At 40.2% G+C, this 20,218-nt stretch overlaps 1 protein-coding gene across 1 annotated transcript in view; it reads left to right on the top strand.

Moving 5' to 3' along the window:
- The first annotated feature begins 5,169 nt into the window (after positions 1–5,169).
- Positions 5,170–20,218, top strand: part of LOC143256187 (protein spaetzle 3-like) — a 79,752-nt gene continuing 64,703 nt past the window's right edge. The window contains exon 1 of the mRNA XM_076513057.1: positions 5,170–5,405. Coding sequence (XP_076369172.1) covers positions 5,391–5,405 — 15 coding nt within the window. The 5' untranslated portion in view covers positions 5,170–5,390. The remainder of the gene's footprint in view (positions 5,406–20,218) is intronic.

Raw genomic sequence — 20,218 nt, 5'->3', positions numbered from 1 at the left:
ATACAGACACATACTTTGTCTAAACCGTCATTCCTATCTCTGATACAGACACATACTTTGTGTAAACCGTCATTCCTATCTCTGATACAGACACATACTTTGTCTAAACCATCATTCCTATCTCCGATACAGGCACATACTTTGTGTAAACCGTCATTCCCATCTCTGATACAGACACATACTTTGTGTAAACCGTCATTCCTATCTCTGATACAGACACATACTTTGTGTAAACCGTCATTCCTATCTCTGATACAGACACATACTTTGTCTAAACCGTCATTCCTATCTCTGATACAGACACATACTTTGTGTAAACCGTCATTCCTATCTCTCATACAGACATATACTTTGTGTAAACCATCATTCCTATCTCCGATACAGACACATACTTTGTGTAAACCGTCATTCCTATCTCTGATACAGACACATACTTTGTGTAAACCGTCATTCCCATCTCTGATACAGACACATACTTTGACTAAACCGTCATTCCTATCTCTGATACAGACACATACTTTGTGTAAACCGTCATTCCTATCTCTGATACAGACACATACTTTGTCTAAACCGTCATTCCTATCTCTGATACAGACACATACTTTGTCTAAACCGTCATTCCTATCTCTCATACAGACACATACTTTGTGTAAACCATCATTCCTATCTCCGATACAGACACATACTTTGTGTAAACCGTCATTCCTATCTCCGATACAGACACATACTTTGTGTAAACCGTCATTCCTATCTCCGATACAGACACATACTTTGTGTAAACCGTCATTCCTATCTCCGATACAGACACATACTTTGTGTAAACCGTCATTCCTATCTCTGATACAGACACATACTTTGTCTAAACCGTCATTCCTATCTCTGATACAGACACATACTTTGTGTAAACCGTCACTCCTATCTCTGATACAGACATATACTTTGTCTAAACCGTCATTCCTATCTCTGATACAGACACATACTTTGTGTAAACCGTCATTCCTATCTCTGATACAGACACATACTTTGTGTAAACCGTCATTCCTATCTCCGATACAGACACATTCTTTGTGTAAACCGTCATTCCTATCTCTGATACAGACACATACTTTGTGTAAACCGTCATTCCTATCTCTGATACAGACACATACTTTGTGTAAACCGTCATTCCTATCTCTGATACAGACACATACTTTGTGTAAACCATCATTCCTATCTCCGATACAGACACATACTTTGTGTAAACCGTCATTCCTATCTCTGATACAGACACATACTTTGTGTAAACCGTCATTCCCATCTCTGATACAGACACATACTTTGACTAAACCGTCATTCCTATCTCTGATACAGACACATACTTTGTGAAACCGTCATTCCTATCTCTGATACAGACACATACTTTGTCTAAACCGTCATTCCTATCTCTGATACAGACACATACTTTGTGTAAACCGTCATTCCTATCTCTGATACAGACACATACTTTGTGTAAACCGTCATTCCTATCTCCGATACAGACACATACTTTGTGTAAACCGTCATTCCTATCTCTCATATAGACACATACTTTGTGTAAACCGTCATTCCTATCTCTCATACAGACACATACTTTGTGTAAACCGTCATTCCTATCTCTCATACAGACACATACTTTGTGTAAACCGTCATTCCCATCTCTGATACAGACACATACTTTGTGTAAACCGTCATTCCTATCTCTGATACAGACACATACTTTGTGTAAACCGTCATTCCTATCTCTGATACAGACACGTACTTTGTGTAAACCGTCATTCTTATCTCTGATACAGACACGTACTTTGTGTAAACCGTCATTCCTATCTCTCATACAGACACATACTTTGTCTAAACCGTCATTCCTATCTCTCAAACAGACACATACTTTGTGTAAACCGTCATTCCCATCTCTGATACAGACACATACTTTGTGTAAACCGTCATTCCTATCTCTCATACAGACACATACTTTGTCTAAACCGTCATTCCTATCTCTCAAACAGACACATACTTTGTGTAAACCGTCATTCCTATCTCTCAAACAGACACATACTTTGTGTAAACCGTCATTCCCATCTCTGATACAGACACATACTTTGTCTAAACCGTCATTCCTATCTCTGATACAGACACATACTTTGTGTGAACCGTCATTCCTATCTCTGATACAGACACATACTTTGTCTAAACCGTCATTCCTATCTCTCATACAGACACATACTTTGTGTAAACCATCATTCCTATCTCCGATACAGACACATACTTTGTGTAAACCATCATTCCTATCTCCGATACAGACACATACTTTGTGTAAACCGTCATTCCTATCTCCGATACAGACACATACTTTGTGTAAACCGTCATTCCTATCTCCGATACAGACACATACTTTGTGTAAACCGTCATTCCTATCTCCGATACAGACACATACTTTGTGTAAACCGTCATTCCTATCTCTGATACAGACACATACTTTGTGTAAACCGTCATTCCTATCTCTGATACAGACACATACTTTGTGTAAACCATCATTCCTATCTCCGATACAGACACATACTTTGTGTAAACCATCATTCCTATCTCCGATACAGACACATACTTTGTGTAAACCGTCATTCCTATCTCCGATACAGACACATACTTTGTGTAAACCGTCATTCCTATCTCCGATAGAGACACATACTTTGTGTAAACCGTCATTCCTATCTCCGATACAGACAGATACTTTGTGTAAACCGTCATTCCTATCTCTGATACAGACACATACTTTGTGTAAACCGTCATTCCTATCTCTGATACAGACACATACTTTGTGTAAACCGTCATTCCTATCTCTGATACAGACACATACTTTGTGTAAACCGTCATTCCTATCTCTGATACAGACACATACTTTGTCTAAACCGTCATTCCTATCTCTCATACAGACACATACTTTGTGTAAACCATCATTCCTATCTCCGATACAGACACATACTTTGTGTAAACCATCATTCCTATCTCCGATACAGACACATACTTTGTGTAAACCGTCATTCCTATCTCTGATACAGACACATACTTTGTGTAAACCGTCATTCCCATCTCTGATACAGACACATACTTTGACTAAACCGTCATTCCTATCTCTGATACAGACACATACTTTGTGTAAACCGTCATTCCTATCTCTGATACAGACACATACTTTGTCTAAACCGTGATTCCTATCTCTGATACAGACACATACTTTGTGTAAACCGTGATTCCTATCTCTGATACAGACACATACTTTGTCTAAACCATCATTCCTATCTCTGATACAGACACATACTTTGTGTAAACCGTCATTCCTATCTCTGATACAGACACATACTTTGTGTAAACCGTCATTCCTATCTCCGATACAGATACATACTTTGTGTAAACCGTCATTCCTATCTCCGATACAGACACATACTTTGTGTAAACCGTCATTCCTATCTCTGATACAGTCACATACTTTGTGTAAACCGTCATTCCTATCTCTGATACAGACACATACTTTGTGTAAACCGTCATTCCTATCTCTGATACAGACACATACTTTGTGTAAACCATCATTCCTATCTCCGATACAGACACATACTTTGTGTAAACCGTCATTCCTATCTCTGATACAGTCACATACTTTGTGTAAACCGTCATTCCTATCTCTGATACAGACACATACTTTGACTAAACCGTCATTCCTATCTCTGATACAGACACATACTTTGTGTAAACCGTCATTCCTATCTCTGATACAGACACATACTTTGTGTAAACCGTCATTCCTATCTCTGATACAGACACATACTTTGTGTAAACCGTCATCCCATCTCTGATACCGACACATACTTTGACTAAACCGTCATTCCTACATCTCTGATACACACACATACTTTGTGTAAACCGTCATTTCTATCTCTGATACAGACACATACTTTGTCTAAACCGTCATTCCTATCTCTGATACAGACACATACTTTGTGTAAACCGTCATTCCTATCTCTGATATAGACACATACTTTGTCTAAACCGTCATTCCTATCTCTGATACAGACACATACTTTGTGTAAACCGTCATTCCTATCTCCGATACAGACACATACTTTGTGTAAACCGTCATTCCTATCTCCGATACAGACACATACTTTGTGTAAACCGTCATTCCTATCTCCGATACAGACACATACTTTGTGTAAACCGTCATTCCTATCTCTGATACAGACACATACTTTGTGTAAACCGTCATTCCTATCTCTCATATAGACACATACTTTGTGTAAACCGTCATTCCTATCTCTGATACAGACACATACTTCAGGTACTTTCATCGCTGTAACAACTGCTTTTCTTGTCATTATCAGTAAAGACTAGAGTGTATTCGAGTACAAAAGTTTTCTTTCTTTGTTTGTACTGATATATAAAGCTCTAAACTGGTTGAGTTGTGCCCACTACGCATATTGTAAGTTGGTTTTAGCGTTATAAATTTTCAAACTTACTGCTGAGAGGGATAGGGTAGGGCGATAGAAAGAAAGAAAACTGAAACATACACATTCTTACAAGAAGGTGTTTCAGGTTGTGCAGTAAGTCGTTTTTTTGAAAACACGTGCTCAGAGGAAACAGACCACGTGTTCATCAGTAACTTCTGGACTGTGCAAGGCCACCTATAGTCATGATTTTAATTAATGATTTTAATATAAATACCTGAATATCACGCAGAACATTAAATTATTCCCCACCCTCGCTGCAGATCGGATCCTAATCGTGACGTCCCTGACACGTGCAGACGGGATTTCAGATCAATTTCACAGGTAGCACTGGTTAGGTTACCTCGCGAGATGTGAAAGTAGCCACAGTCAGTACACTAAATAGTCATTAAGCATGGGATAGAATTCTAACAAGGGCCCGACCTCTAAGAAAACGACTTAATTCAGCTAGATTAAGGGCCTTCCCACAGTCCATAAGGTGCTCGGTAAAGACGACCTTCGGTCCTGTGCCCAACCCAGGTTGATCCAAGGCGCCTTCACTCCCAGTTATACACAAGCAGTCGTGAGAACCGCCTAGAGATAATATTTATTTAACCAAAATAATCTAATATTGCATCACGATACTGAGTATATCTGACACAGGTTTCGATATCCTATACTTCCTCCTCTAACCAACACCCGATCACATCCGCCCACTCTGACGGTGTGGCACGACTTTGGCGTTGCAAAATGACCGATGCCATTTAATAAATAAACGGACTCCTCCTTAAACTATCAAACACGTCGCAACACGTGCTTCAGGATAGAACGTTAACAGTCACGCGAGCGTAGTGGGTGATAGTCGGTTTGTGACAAACTTTATCTTTACGTAACTTCAAGATGAACACTTTAAAGGTAAGGATACTATTTATCTGAGAAAAATCACATGTATATGTGGTGTGTATGTCCCCTTGTGTTTGTGTATACTTTGATTAGGTTTTGACGTCGGTTTTCTGTATAATAATTCAATACGATGAAACGGTGTTTGTTACAGCTGTTTGAAACGTTTAAACCGAATGATTGAAATCTCTGCAGCTGGAAAGGTAATCTTATTTATAGGAACAACGTGCACAGAAACGTACGACAGGAATCACGTGCGTGAAGCTCTTTAGAACTCCAATTCATCATCTCGTAAATAGGTTACAGTTTAAGCGCCTTAACCCGTGTGGTTCTACGAACATGACTCAAGTTATCTCTAATAGCAGAATACTCGTTACTGTAATGTGACAATACCTGTGATAAAAGGAACCGTATTTATAGGTCATCTTCAGATGACCTAATGAAGCACACTCTTAGTGCTTGTTTGTTTTGTTTTTTTTTTGAATTTCATGCAAAGCTACTCTAGGGCTATCTCCGCTGGCCGTCCCTAATTTAGCAGTGTAAGACCAGAGGGAAGGAAGCTAGTCATCACCACCCATCGCCAAATTTTGGGCTACTCTTTCACCAACGAATAGTGGGATTGACCGTCACATTATCACGCCCTTACGGCTGAAAACGGGATTCGAACCCACGATCCTCGGATTACGAGTCGAACGCCTTAACACGCTTGGCCATGCCGGGCCCACTCTTAGTGCAAGTAGGGCTAACATAATAGGATCTGTAGAGTCGTGGTGTGATGGGGTTAACATGATAGGATCTGTAGAGTCGTGTTGTAAGTGGGGTTAACATAATAGGATCTGTAGAGTCGTGCTGTAAGTAGGGTAAACATTACAGGATTTATGTGCACATATAATTTACTTGGTGCATCGGGACACTGTTTTCCCACTTCGCTTCTATTTACACAGTTGTGCTACTACACATCGTTTTATCACTTCATAACTACGCTACGCTAATTTACTGCTATAATACTTCTTCATTGTTCTAATTTCTAACCCCCCTCCGCGGTGTGGATTCCTTTCCTGGTGAGGGGACCTCCCAAATAAGGTTCTGTTCTTTCAGTTTGCCTCTTCTGAGATCCACCCACGTGTTTGCCGTGCGTGGTGACCCCGTGAAGAGGAGAAGAGGATCCTGGTGTTGAGGGGTCCAACCCTAACACACCACTTTATTCTTCAATTCCTGTAGACGGGCGGCCTTGGGGTGCCACCTCCCCAGGGATAATCGGCTGATTCACTTGAACTAGAGTTAACCAAGTACCACTGTTGGACGTTCTAACGGACGTTGTGGACATTGTATCTCATGCTGGTGTTTGGGTATAGTGCTCACGAAATCCTGATGTTGCTGCAATGTCCTTGTTTGGCATTGTAGTGCGTACCCTCGTAGGGCTCCATGGTGGGTTGGGTCAGCGGGCACTGAAATATTCTTCCTTTATTATGGATCAACCAAATAAAAATAAAGTAATGATAATAAGAGTCCACTGGTAAACGACCACATCTTGATGATTCTGAGCAGCAATCTTCAACATCTGTAACACCTGTTGTACCTGATTTTTTAAAACTACATTCTTTATCAAAGAAATCTTTAGAGCAAATGTCTCACTTTTTTATTCAGAAGGAACTGAGAAGACTTGCTAGCTCTCCAAAATCAGTCTAAAAGCTTCGATCTGGTGACATATTGGTGGAAACATCCACATCCAAACACAGCGAACTCCTATTGCATTCAAAGGCGATTAGGAATATACCTATTGAGGTTACACCTCATGCTACTTTGAATTAATTACGAGGAGTTATTGTTGAGTGGGGCTTGAAGAACATCCTGAGTCAGAGATTCCCACACATGGTATTTCTACAGTGAGGTGTATCTCCACACGCAAAGATGGAATTATGATGCTGACCAGTATCCTCATTTTAACATTTACATCACCACGTCCACCTGCTACCATTAAGGTAGTTTTTTTAAATTGCAAAGTAATCTCAGATGTTTCCAATGTCAGCAGTTTGGTCACTCAAATACATCATGTCGCGACTCCTTGGCCTGTGCTCGTTACGGTGGCAAGGACAATGATGCTTATGAGTGTGAAATAGACCCTCATTGTGTTAACTGTGGTGGATCTCACCCATTTTACTTTAGTTACCTAGGTAAATGAAAGAAAAAAAGGTACAGCGTTTGAAAATGGTTCACAACATTTCTTACCCCGAGGCTCGAAAGTTCATCTCAGTCGTTTGCTGCTGCACTTAGTTCCACTGCTACAGTAGGAGTGCAGACAGATCTCTCCATGTGTCCGATCATCACTCCATCTCAGACGTTTACTGCTGCACTTCGTTGCAGACAGATCTCTCCATGCGTCCGATCATCACTCTATCTCAAACGTTTGCTGCTGTACTTCGTTGCAGACAGATCTCTCCATGTGTCCGATCATCACTCCATCTAAGTCGTTTACTGCTGCACTTCGTTGCAGACAAATCTCTCCATGTGTCCGATCATCACTCCATCTCAGACGTTTACTGCTACACTTCATTGCAGACAGATCTCTCCATTGTCCGACATCACTCCATCTCAGACGTTTACTGCTGCACTTCATTGCAGACAGATCTCCATGTGTCCGATCATCACTCCATCTGCTGCACTTCGATGCAGACAGATCTCTCCATGTATCCGAAAGAATCGTTCTAAAACCATATTAAAAGACGTTTGACCTCATGATTAAGAAAGTTGATGAATCGACTTTAACACCCATCTCTGTCCCTTACATACATTCCGACAAACCCCAAGATCCACATCCTTTGGTTCTGGGTACAGGTATTTCCTCGGGTATATTTTCGTCTACCGTCCCAAGATGCAAAATGATTATTTGTTCACGTCCTCAGTCACTGAGATCCTCTTTCCACAACAAAGACTTGCCGAATCGACCCAAGGCAGGATCCATGGATGTCAACAGACCTTTCTCGAATAAAGAAAATAGACACGGTCGTAAAGAGAAGAACTCTTTACCCAATTCGCCTACACATAAATAAAAATAGGCACTTTGATATAATGGAACTGTCGAGGTTTACACTCTAATCTGAATGACATCAAAACACTGATTGCTTCCTACCATCCTGTATGTCTTTCCTTACAGGAAACATTTCTGAAACCTGTCGATACAGTCACCTTTCGGCAGTTTTCTTTGTACATAAATCACATATTGTGTGATTGACGAGAGCACGGATGGGTGGCGCTGCTAGTCTAGTAGCATGTGCTCACCCTGTCTTTGACACTTGACACACCCTTGAAGGCCGTAGCTATCGGTGTTTCTTTGGATTGTGCCATCACTGTTTGTTCTCTCTACCTGTCTCCTGGAGAGACCTATGATCAATCAGAACTGGATGCTCTCATTGAGCAGTTACTGTCTTCCTTTTTAATCCTAGGAGATTTTCATGGTCTTAATCCTCTCTGGGAAAGTGCTGATATTGATAAGAGGGGTCGCTCTATAGAGCAGTATGTTCTCTGATAACAACCTTTATTTTCTCAATACTGGTTCTTCTACTTATTTTCATGCACCTAGTCAGTCCTTTACTGCTGTTGATTTCTCAATTTGTTCCACTTCATTATTTTCCCATTTTTCATGTAGGATTAACAATAATTCATGAGGCAGTGATAATTTTCCTATACTTTTGAGAGAGATTGGTCGTGGTCGATGCCGCGCGACCCACCTGCCCTGGTGGAAGCTGGATCAGGCAGTCTAGCCCACTTTCACTGTTCTCACAGAACTCGATCCTCCCATCAACAGACGACTGTGTGGCAGCAGTAACTGACTGTATTATACAAGCAGCTGCTTAATGTATTACTAAAACCTTGACACGTTTTCCACTATATTCTCGTCCGTGGTGAAATCCTGCCTGCCACATGGCACGGAAGACTCAAAAACGGGCCTGGGATACTTTCCATAGGTATCCCACACTCTCAAACTGCTTCGCTTTCCAGCGGGCCCGTGCACATGCTCGGTGGGTAAGACGTCAAAACCAGAAGAAATCTTGGATTAACTTCACAATTGGCATATCTTCTACCACTAGTTCCAAAGTCATATGGGACAAGATTCGAAACGTCGGTGGGCAATATAATTCTGTCCCCATCTCGATCTTGCTCTCTGATGGCCAGAAAGTAGCTGATTACCCAGAGAATCTTCGATACTCGAGGTAAAAGCTTTTCCCGGGTATCTAGAACTTTTGCTTCTTCCTCCACTTTCTTAGCCATCAAGACTCGGGCAGATCAATCACCTCTTTCCTTTTGAGCTGATCATCTCTATGATTATAATCGTCCCTTTACACTGGTTGAACTCAAATTGGCCCTTCGTCGGTCTGGCAGTAAGTACATCGGATGGACCTGATGATGTACAGTATGACATGCTGCGCCATCTATCTCCTGCTTCTCTTGTTATTCTTCTGATTGTTTTAACCGGATGTGGCACTAGAATGTTTTCCTGATGCCTAGTGTCCAGGCTATTGTTCTACCTTTCTATAAGCCTGGGAAGGATTCCAAGATTCCTTCAAACTACCGTCCAATTGCTTTGACGAGCTGTCTCTGTAAGACCTTAGAGAGGATGGTTAATGCTCGTCTTGTTTAGTTCCTCGAATCAAACAACCACCTCTCGACCACCCAGTGTAGGCTCTAACGACAGTGCTCCACCACGGACCACCTGATTCGAGTTAAAACGTTAATCAAAGAAGACTTTCTCAAACGACAACATCTTGTATCAATATTCTTTGACACTACATAATGCGACATGGAAGTATGGCATTTTGCGGGACTTCCATTTATATGGGTTACGTGGTAATTTGCCCATTTCAAATTAAAATGTTTTAAAGGACAGGAGATTCTAAGTTCGTGTTTGTTCAATACTTTCCCGTTCTTTTCTTCAGGAACTTGTAGTCTCTCATGGCTGTGTTTTGAGTGTCACACTTTTCAGTATAAAGATTAATGCTATCACTGAACAACTCTCTCTTACTGTTGCAAACGAGGTCTATTTCGACGACTTTCACATCTCATGTCAGTCGTCGAACATGAGATATATTGAACGGAAGCTACAGACTGCCCTCAATTGTTTACTGAAGTGAATCACAGCAAACTCTCTCTAAAACCGTTTCATGCACTTCTGCCGCCAAAGGGGTATTAACCCTGATCCTGAACTCCGTATCAGTGAAGTTGTGCTGCCTGTGGTACCTGAAACTAAGTTCTCGGGGCTTATCTTTGACCGTAAGTTGACCTTTATACCACACATCAAGCAGCTACGGGTCAAGTATACAAGAGCAGTGAACATCCTCCGTGTCCTCTCTTCCACCACTTTGTGGAGTGGATCAGTATTCTATGCTAAAGATATATCGTGCTCTTATTCGATCAAAACTTGACTATGGATCACTGGTCTATGGCCTGCCAGACCATCGGCTCTAAAGACACTGGACTCCAGTTATCATTAAGGACTTCAGCTCTGTACTGGAGTTTTCCACACTTCCCCAGTTCAGAGCTTATACATAATCTCATGAACCTTCTTTGCACCTCTGCTGTTTGCAGTTGTCTTTACCGTATGCTTCGAAACTTCTTTCCTTACCAAAGCATCCCACCTGGGGTTGTGTTTTCCTTCCTCGATGGGCCATACTTTTTCAGACCAGACCGTCTGCCATTGCTCCTTTTGGCCTTAGTGTCCAGGCACAGTTGGATGAATTTGTTCTGTCCTTAAATATCATTGCTATATTCACTGGTCAGACCATCCCACCTACGCTTATTACAATCACCAAATGTGACCTTTATTTAAGTCATCTGAGAAAATCAGACACTCCCTATTGGAAATATTGTCTGTTATTTGCTGAACATCTTTTGAACCATTCTTATTTATACGGATGATTCAAAATCAGGTGACTGTGTGGGCTCTGCCATGGTTTGTTGTGGTTCAGTGGTTGCACACAAAATCCCCTCTACAGCTTCTGTGTTGACTGCTGAACTGTATGCCATTTCTCTTCCCTGGATCACATAGCAGCTAAGCAGTACTCAAACTGCACTATTTAAACTGACTTGCTTAGTTTTCTATTGGTCCTGGAATCGCTTCACGTTTGTTCTCATCCTGTTCTCACCGATATTCAAAACCGACTAGGCCATTTCTCTTTACCATTTCTCTTTAACACCTACTTCTATCCAGTTTTTCTGGATACCAGGCCACGTTGGTTTTGACGGGAACGGGCTCGCCGACACCGCAGCTAAATCTATCTGCTCTGGCACTATCACCACTGTGCCTGTTCTAAACCTGGACTATGGTCCTGTATTCAAGGCTCGGCTCCGTACCAGCTGGAACTCGACTTTGAGTGAGCAACGTGAAAACAAGCTTTTCCAAATAAAACCCTATATTGGACTTTGGCCGTCTTGTTACCGAAAGGATTGGAAGGAGGAAGTTGTTCTAACTGGACTACACATTGGTCACAGTTTTTTAACTCATTGTTTTTTTTTATCTGGGACTGATGCAGCAATGTGTGGTCAGTGTGATACTCAGGCCACAATAAGCCACATTTTATTGTCTTGCTGTCGTTACGACTCTCAACGACGACACCATTTTAAATTATTTTGTCTCAAGGTTTATCCATAACATTAGACAGTGTTATTGGTGATGGTGACACTGTCTATCTTACAAATGTTTTTAGTTTTTAAAGGCTATTAATGTTTCTCATGCTATTTAAGTTTTTAATTTATAAATTAGACCTTTTTTAATGTGATTCCCTTTTAAGAATCAAAGTACATTTGAAATAATAAAACGGTCATAACGTCAAATAACTCAGAACCAGGACTGGAAAAGCCAACTTCAGGTGACTGATGGTGGTTTTTCTACTTATCTGTTAGTTATCCTGGTGAGTTATGATAATTACAGTTATGCTAAAGAAAGTCCTTTGCAACTTGTATTACTGGGATTTTTCTCTTACTGCTGTAAACTAGATGTAAAAATTGGATTTAACGTAATTTTTGTTTCAAATTCAAAAACTAAACTTTATTTCGTTTTACCTAGATTTCTTTTATGAATTTTAATAATTTTACTTTAATTTTAATTTTTTACTGGATGTTTGGCGCAGACAGCCTAGTTTTTGTACAATAACACTACAAACCAACCAACTAAATAATAGTAAAACCCTTCCTCTTCTCCTCAGTAGACAGATGTGGTATATTTTAACTACTGGTCAACATATATTAATGTGGTATATCTTAACTATTGGTCAACATGTTTTGTTGCCGTATATTTTAACAACTGGTCGAAATATACCAGTATTATATAAAAATAATGTTATTAGTGTACACAGGTTTTCCAAGAAGTCTGATCTAAAAGTTCTAACACTTCACTTTTATTGCAAAGAATAACGTACAAACATCTGTATTATATGTTATATCATTCAATAATATCCCCCAGCTCATAATACATCAGTATTATATGTTATCCCATTCAATGTAGTCTCCTTCGGCTGATACACACTTGTTCCAACATTCCTCCCAAGCAATGCTGGAAGACTCTAACTGTCATGTGACTAAGTTGTTTTCACATTGTTACTGATTGTTGAAATGCCATCAAATATTTTTCCTTTCAACTTACTTTTGATTTTTGGTTGCATAAAAAAAACATACAATGACTGATCGTGAGAATCGTGGTGCGTGGTATTACAGGATTGGTATTACAGGAGAGGTATTACAGGAGTGGTGTTACAAGAGTGGTATTACAGGAGAGGTATTATAGGAGTGGTGTTACAGGAGTGGTATTACAGAAGTAGTATTACAGGACTGGTGTTTCAGGAGTGGTATTACAGAAGAGGTATTACAGGAGTGGTATTACAGGAGTGGTGTTACAGGAGTGGTATTACAGGAGAGGTATTACAGGAGTGGTATTACAGAAGAGGTATTACATGTGGTGTTTATGAGTGGCAGTGGTATTAGCAGAAGCTTTGGCATTATAGGACTGGTGTCAGGAGTGGCATTACAGAAGAGGTATCAATACAGGATGGCATCACAGGAGTGGTGTTACAGGATGGCATCACATGAGATTCTATCACAGGATGGTATCACAGAAGATGGCACGTACAGGAGATGATATTACATGATCCTGGTGTCATTATGAGTGGTATTACTGGGAGTGGCACACACAAGTGGTCCAACATGAGTCCCAAGCAATGCTGGAGAGGTATTATGTGATGGCATTACAGTTCTGTATTGCAGGACTGGTGTTACAGGAGTGGTATTACAGGAGTGGTATTACAGAAGTAGTGTTACAGGAGTGGCATTACAGGAGAGGTATTACAGTAGTGGTATTACAGGAGAGGTATTACAGAAGTGGCATTACAGGACTGGTGTTACAGGAGTGGTATTACAGAAGTGGTGTTACAGGAATGGTATTACAGGAGAGGTATTACAGGAGTGGTATTACAGAAGAGGTATTACAGGAGAGGTATTACAGGACTGGTATTACAGGAGTGGTGTTACAGGATTGGTATTACAGGAATGGTATTACAGGAGTACAGGAGTGGTATTACAGGAGAGATATTACAGGAATGTTTTATTTTTCTGCCAACAGTTTTTAAACAGACACATCAGCATGTTGTCATGATGAAGGAACCAGTGACATGATCACTTTGATTTTTTTTCTTTCATCTGAGCGACCGTCTTATTACTGGACGATGTCGACGGTCGCCAAGAACGTGGGTCATCTTTTACTGATTCCCGGCCATCTTGGAAGTGTTTTATCCACTGATAAACAACATCCTTACTTAATCAGTCATCACCAAAGGCAGTTCTTAACATTTTGAGGATTTCTGTTCCTCCTTTACCATTCTTTAGACAGAACACGATACAAACGTGTTTTTTTTTCGTGTGGTTTTTCCACACAAAACTTGATACAAACATGTTGTTCTTCTTTTCTGTCCAGTTATATTACGACAGGAACAAGATAAACGTCTGTCTTTGAACAAGTTTTTCATAACACAAATATAAGGTCTGGAGAAATGGCTTTGTGGGATAGATCACTATTTATACTTTGTAGACACCTCAGTGAAGCTCATGTCCTCTGTACTGGTACCTATAAGAAGTTGTTGATCAGATCTCGTACATCAATCTTCCAGTTGTAGCCATGTTGCATAAAAATTCTGATATCAGTGTATATATACATACACACAAACGTTTCAGTTTAGTTATGTTATTTTGAAATAATACCATTACACATACAAACACAAAGTTTTACAAGTGTTTAGACCGAACAAAAACACACTGTTTCACCGCACTAAACGTGTTTAAACCCGACGGAAACGCACTGTTTCACAGCACTACATGTGTTTCAACCCGACAGAAACGCACTGTTTCAACCCAGTCGAAATATTTATTTTTCTTTATTTTTCTCTCCGTGAGTTTGCTCCGTCGAGACGCAAATAGTTTTAAAAAGTGAAACCATGACAAACTATTAGTGTACATGAAATGAAACAGCACACAGGACTTGTTTATTACGAGTTTCTTTGAATGTCGATCGGACGTTTCTTTTCGTCAAGTTTTCAAGGTATAGGAACGTTTCCAAATAACAGGCATTATTTGTAATTCCCCTTAGCATCATGCTATGACACATTCTGTAGTTTTTCAGGTAGTAATTACACAGAAGTAGATTTGTTAGTAGTGATAACTAAAACTTCCCGGATAAAACGGTTGATGGAACATGTAAATTATTCACTTCTATTTCTGTATCTAAACAGAATAAAATCATCTAAGAACCATTGACTCTCTGTTACATTCGTGACTTTAATAATTCCTTAATAGTTTATATATAGTACTTGCACATAGTATGATGAGCAATAAAAAGTAAATTTAATGTGACGGTCAATCCCACTATTCGTTGGTGAAAAAGTAGCCCAAGAGTTGTCGGTGGGTGGTGATGACTAGCTGCCTTCCCTCTTGTCTTACACTGCTAAATTAGGGATGGCTGGCACAGATAGCCCTCGAGTAGCTTTGCGTGAAATTCGAAAACAAACAAACAAAGTCAGGTCGTGCGTCATGACTGCGTATCGTTTTGCGAATTAACCTGTAACTGTGTACCTTTTAAACAGGTGTGTTCAAACTATATTACCAAAAACTAATTTAAACAAATTATATTGTTGATGTTCTATAAATTGACGATTATCATACAATGATGCATGTTTGGGTGGGTTACTCAAGTGTTATGATTATTGGTGAAAAAATATCCAAATGTTCACGTACCATTATATCTCTATTAAATTCATTTTATTTGAAAATTATAGTAAAGTACCGTCAGTATGACCCACCTGGTGGTGGGATAGTAAAACTGTGTTTGTAAAGTACTGTCAGTTAGATTCACCTGGTGGTGGGATGGTAAAACTGGCTTTGTAAAGTACTGTCAGTATGACCCACCTGGTGGTGGGATGGTAAAATTGTCTTTGTAAAGAGTACTGTTAATATGATTCACCTGGTGGTGGGATGGTAAAAACTGTCTATCGTAATAATAAGGCAAAGAAAGAAGCCTAAAATTGAAAACCAATTTATAATAAAATGAATTTGGAATAAAATGAATTTGGAACATAGATTCACGTTCATGAACTGTACCGTTTTACACTCCAGGCACATTCAGTCTATAATCTTCTATAGCAACACTACCTGCTCTGTCTACGATATCTCTAAAACAAAATAATTTAAATATGACGTCACATTATGACGTCAAGTTATTTGGCAGACTATAGGTTCTTAGTTACCTAAAGATTACTGGTACTGAAGGGCTTCCTGTAATTTCGTTTCAAAGGTTGATGCAACAGAACTGCTTGGTAGAGCACACAGCCTGGGAACTTGATTATAAGGAAGTCTTCTACATTCGTAATTTGGGAATTTTTTATGTAGCTAACTTTATCTGGCTTGTTTAGTTTTCTTGTATTTTTGGTTATATTAGATGTTTAGTAATCCGAATTAAGTTCGCGTTGTTTTAACCAAACGTTGTGTAAACCGGATTGATACACTTTAGGGTGAGGCCTGTATGTGTAAACTAGATTGATACACTTTAGGATGAGGCCTGTATGTGTAAACTGGTTTGATACACTTTAGGGTGAAACCTGTATGTGTAAACTGGATTGATACACTTTAGGGAGAGGCCTGTATATGTAAACCGGACTGATAAACTTCAGGGAGAGGCCTGTATGTGCAAACCGGGCCGACAAACTTCAGGGAGAAGCCTGTATGTGCAAACCGGGCCGACAAACTTCAGGGAGAGGCCTGTATGTGTAAACCGGACTGATAAACTTCAGGGAGAGGTCTGTATATGTAAACCGGACTGATAAACTTCAGGGAGATGCCTGTATATGTAAACCGGACTGATAAACTTCAGGGAGAGGCCTGTATATGTAAACCGAACTGATAAACTTGGGAGAGGTCTGTATATGTAAACCGGACTGATAAACTTCAGGGAGAGGCCTGTATATGTAAACCGGACTGATAAACTTCAGGGAGAGGTCTGTATATGTAAACCGGACTGATAAACTTCAGGGAGATGCCTGTATATGTAAACCGGACTGATAAACTTCAGGGAGAGGTCTGTATATGTAAACCGGTCTGATAAACTTCAGGGAGAGGCCTGTATGTGCAAACCGGACTGATAAACTTCAGGGAGAGGCCTGTATGTGCAAACCGGGCCGACAAACTTCAGGGAGAGGCCTGTATGTGTAAACCGGACTGATAAACTTCAGGGAGAGGCCTGTATGTGTAAACCGGACTGATAAACTTCAGGGAGAGGCCTGTATATGTAAACCGGACTGATAAACTTTAGGGAGAGGCCTGTATATGTAAACCGGACTGATAAACTTCAGGGAGAGGCCTATATATGTAAACCGGACTGATAAACTTCAGGGAGAGGCCTGTATATGTAAACCGGACTGATAAACTTCAGGGAGAGGTCTGTACATGTAAACGGAACTGATAAGCTTTAGGGAGGGGCCTGTATATGTAAATCTGATTTCATCGCTCTGTATTCCAGCTTTCAGGGCAATGATTCCTGATGTTATGTTCACAAACCCATTTGTGGTTTCAGTGAGAAAATAGGGAGCTGTCAAACATTTAATAGCTTTTTCAAACTAGAGATAAACCCAAAGTTAAAATGTATTTTAATTAAACATATCCAGATTATAAACGTGTATTATACACGTGTAAAAGGCAAATATTGATCTTGTCTGGCATTTTGTTGAAGACATTTACAGATTTTAAACGTTAAAGAAACAGTTTGAGAAGCTCCACAGTGTCGTGTATGGAGTTATATATATCCATGATTACAAAGAATCTCTAGTATGTTTAGAGTGAGGTCTAGGTGGCCATCCTTACAAGGAATCTCTGACGTCTTCAACTTGGACTCCTGATGTCCACTCTTATAAAGAAACCCTCACATATTCGACAGTTTCCTCATCCGTACCCAATTGGACGTTTTTCAAACGACGAAGAAATGAGGTGTAGAAGGATTCTAATATTCATTGGTTGTTTTCTTTTCACCCTCAATACGTCATCTGCACTGTTGGGCTACGTAACATAGCAAAGATTCATGTCCATTATCTTTAAGTGCAAGTTACAAATTTCACTAAATGATTCGCTGTTAAGTGAGCCTTGAAAAATGTATCATCCTTATTTCGGTTTTAGCTGAACTTGCATACGTTGAAAGAAATAGCTTTCTACGCTTGTTGTGTGAGAGCAAACCCAGAAACCCAGCTTCCTTGGATGTTTGAGGTATTTAAAAAGAATATTTGCTTGAAATAACAAATAAGAAATTTATTTTCCTTTCCTTTTGGCTGAAATTTTACAGTCAATCAAATGTCAGTCTGAAGTACTACCCACTGGGAGGAGGCTGTTACGTAAACAGTTCTCTTATATAAAACCTTTTCATAAATACGAGAAGTCATGACAAAGTAGAGACAGAGAAACGGAAATCTGCAAGATAACCACGTGAAACGTGGAAGATGCACGTTTTATTAAAAATTGTTTATTTTATTTTGTTTCAGAAAGATACGTGTCAAAATAATTTTATGAAGAGCAGCTCAACATTTGGATGTGACAAGTTATAACTTGAAGACGGAGCTCGAGACTTACACGCAGTCTACAAACAACTCATCGGGACATCCCCCCAGATACTTGTTTGTAGATAACACGATATTCTCTTATTTGTTAACTTGGTTTGTGTCATACCTTTTGGTATTTCTGTGGGAGTCATGCCAACAGTGCGAACTAGAACGTAATACACGTATTTCGCAATTTCTGATTAGAGTAAATGGAATATTATCTTTGAATGATATATACGGTCTGGAAGCTGTTTCTTTACACATGTTCTCTCAACAACAACTACATCACACGAACATGTGTGTCAACACACATGTACTTATGCATCAAGCTCTTTGAGCAACGTAATTTGTGGCGTTGTATGAGATACACATTTACGTTTCCAGGGGCGTGTCGGGAAGATATCAGCCCCCTTCAACAGACTTCATTCAATTTTTAATTGTTTTTAATCGCAGGATTTTTATTGAATGGCAAATAAAAATATCCTTTTAATTTCTTCAGTTAGCAATGCAAGTAAATAATTCTGGAAACATCGAAATATTTGGTTGTTTGTTTTTGAATTTCGCGCAAAGCTACTCGAGGGCTATCTGGGCTAGCCTTCCCTAGTATAACAGTGTAAGACTAGAGGGAAGGCAGCTAGTCATCACCACCTACTGCCAACTCTTGGGCTACTCTTTTACCAACGAATAGTGGGATTCGCCATCATATAACAACGCCCCCACGGCTGAAAAGACGAGCATGTTTGGCGCGACGGGGATTCGAACCCACGATCCTCAGATTACGAGTCGCACGCCTTAACACGATTGGCCATGCCGGGCCAACATCGAAAGAAAAATGTCACACTTGGTCATTATTAGTTTGTAACTACGTTTGGTGTTTGACACAAATTCTCATGTTAGTTACTGGTTAGATTTAACGGTCAGGTATAAAGTGGGAAAATCGTAAGTGTGTCTTCATGACCTAAAATATTACAAGTATCGTCTCTCCCTGCCGGGGCCCGGCATGGCCAAGCGTGTTAAGGCGTGCGACTCGTAATCTGAGGATCGTGGGTTCGAATCCCCGTCGCGCCAAACATGCTCGCCCTTTCAGCCGTGGGGGCGTTATACAGTGACGGTCATTCCCACTATTCGTTGGTAAAAGAGTAACCCAAGAGTTGGAGGTGGGTGGTGATGACTAGCTGCCTTCCCTCTAGTCTTACACTGCTAAATTAGGGAAGGCTAGCGCAGATAGCCCTCGAGTAGCTTTGTTCGAAATTCAAAAAACCAAACATGTTTGCCCTTTCAGCCGTGGGGCGTTATAATGTGACGCTCAATCCCACTATTCGTTGGTAAAGGAGTAGCCCAAGAGTTGGCGGTGGGTGGTGATGACCAGCTGCCTTCCCTCTAGTCTTACACTACTAAATTAGGGACGGATAGCACAGATAGCCCTTGAGTAGCTTTGTGCGAAATTCAAAAACAAACAAACAAACTCCCTGCCGGTGTATTGAACTTGTTGCACCAACAAACGTTATATAATAACAATTAAGTCTTTCTTCTTCTCCACTTTGTATTAAATTAATATCTAGACACATCTTACAAAAGCAAGATCAAAGCACGAATGTGGCACCACCTCGTGGTAAACAAAGATATTTCGGTCAAGTTTTTTCACATTTTATAAATATACGTATTTGAAAGCCCTCCAGTGGCTCAGCGGTACGTCTGCGTACTTACAACGCT

This window comes from Tachypleus tridentatus, chromosome 7, assembly GCF_004210375.1.
Source record: "Tachypleus tridentatus isolate NWPU-2018 chromosome 7, ASM421037v1, whole genome shotgun sequence".
NCBI lineage: Eukaryota > Metazoa > Arthropoda > Merostomata > Xiphosura > Limulidae > Tachypleus > Tachypleus tridentatus.
Note: the sequence above shows the minus strand (reverse complement) of the source record. Positions and strands in the feature narration are given on the sequence as shown.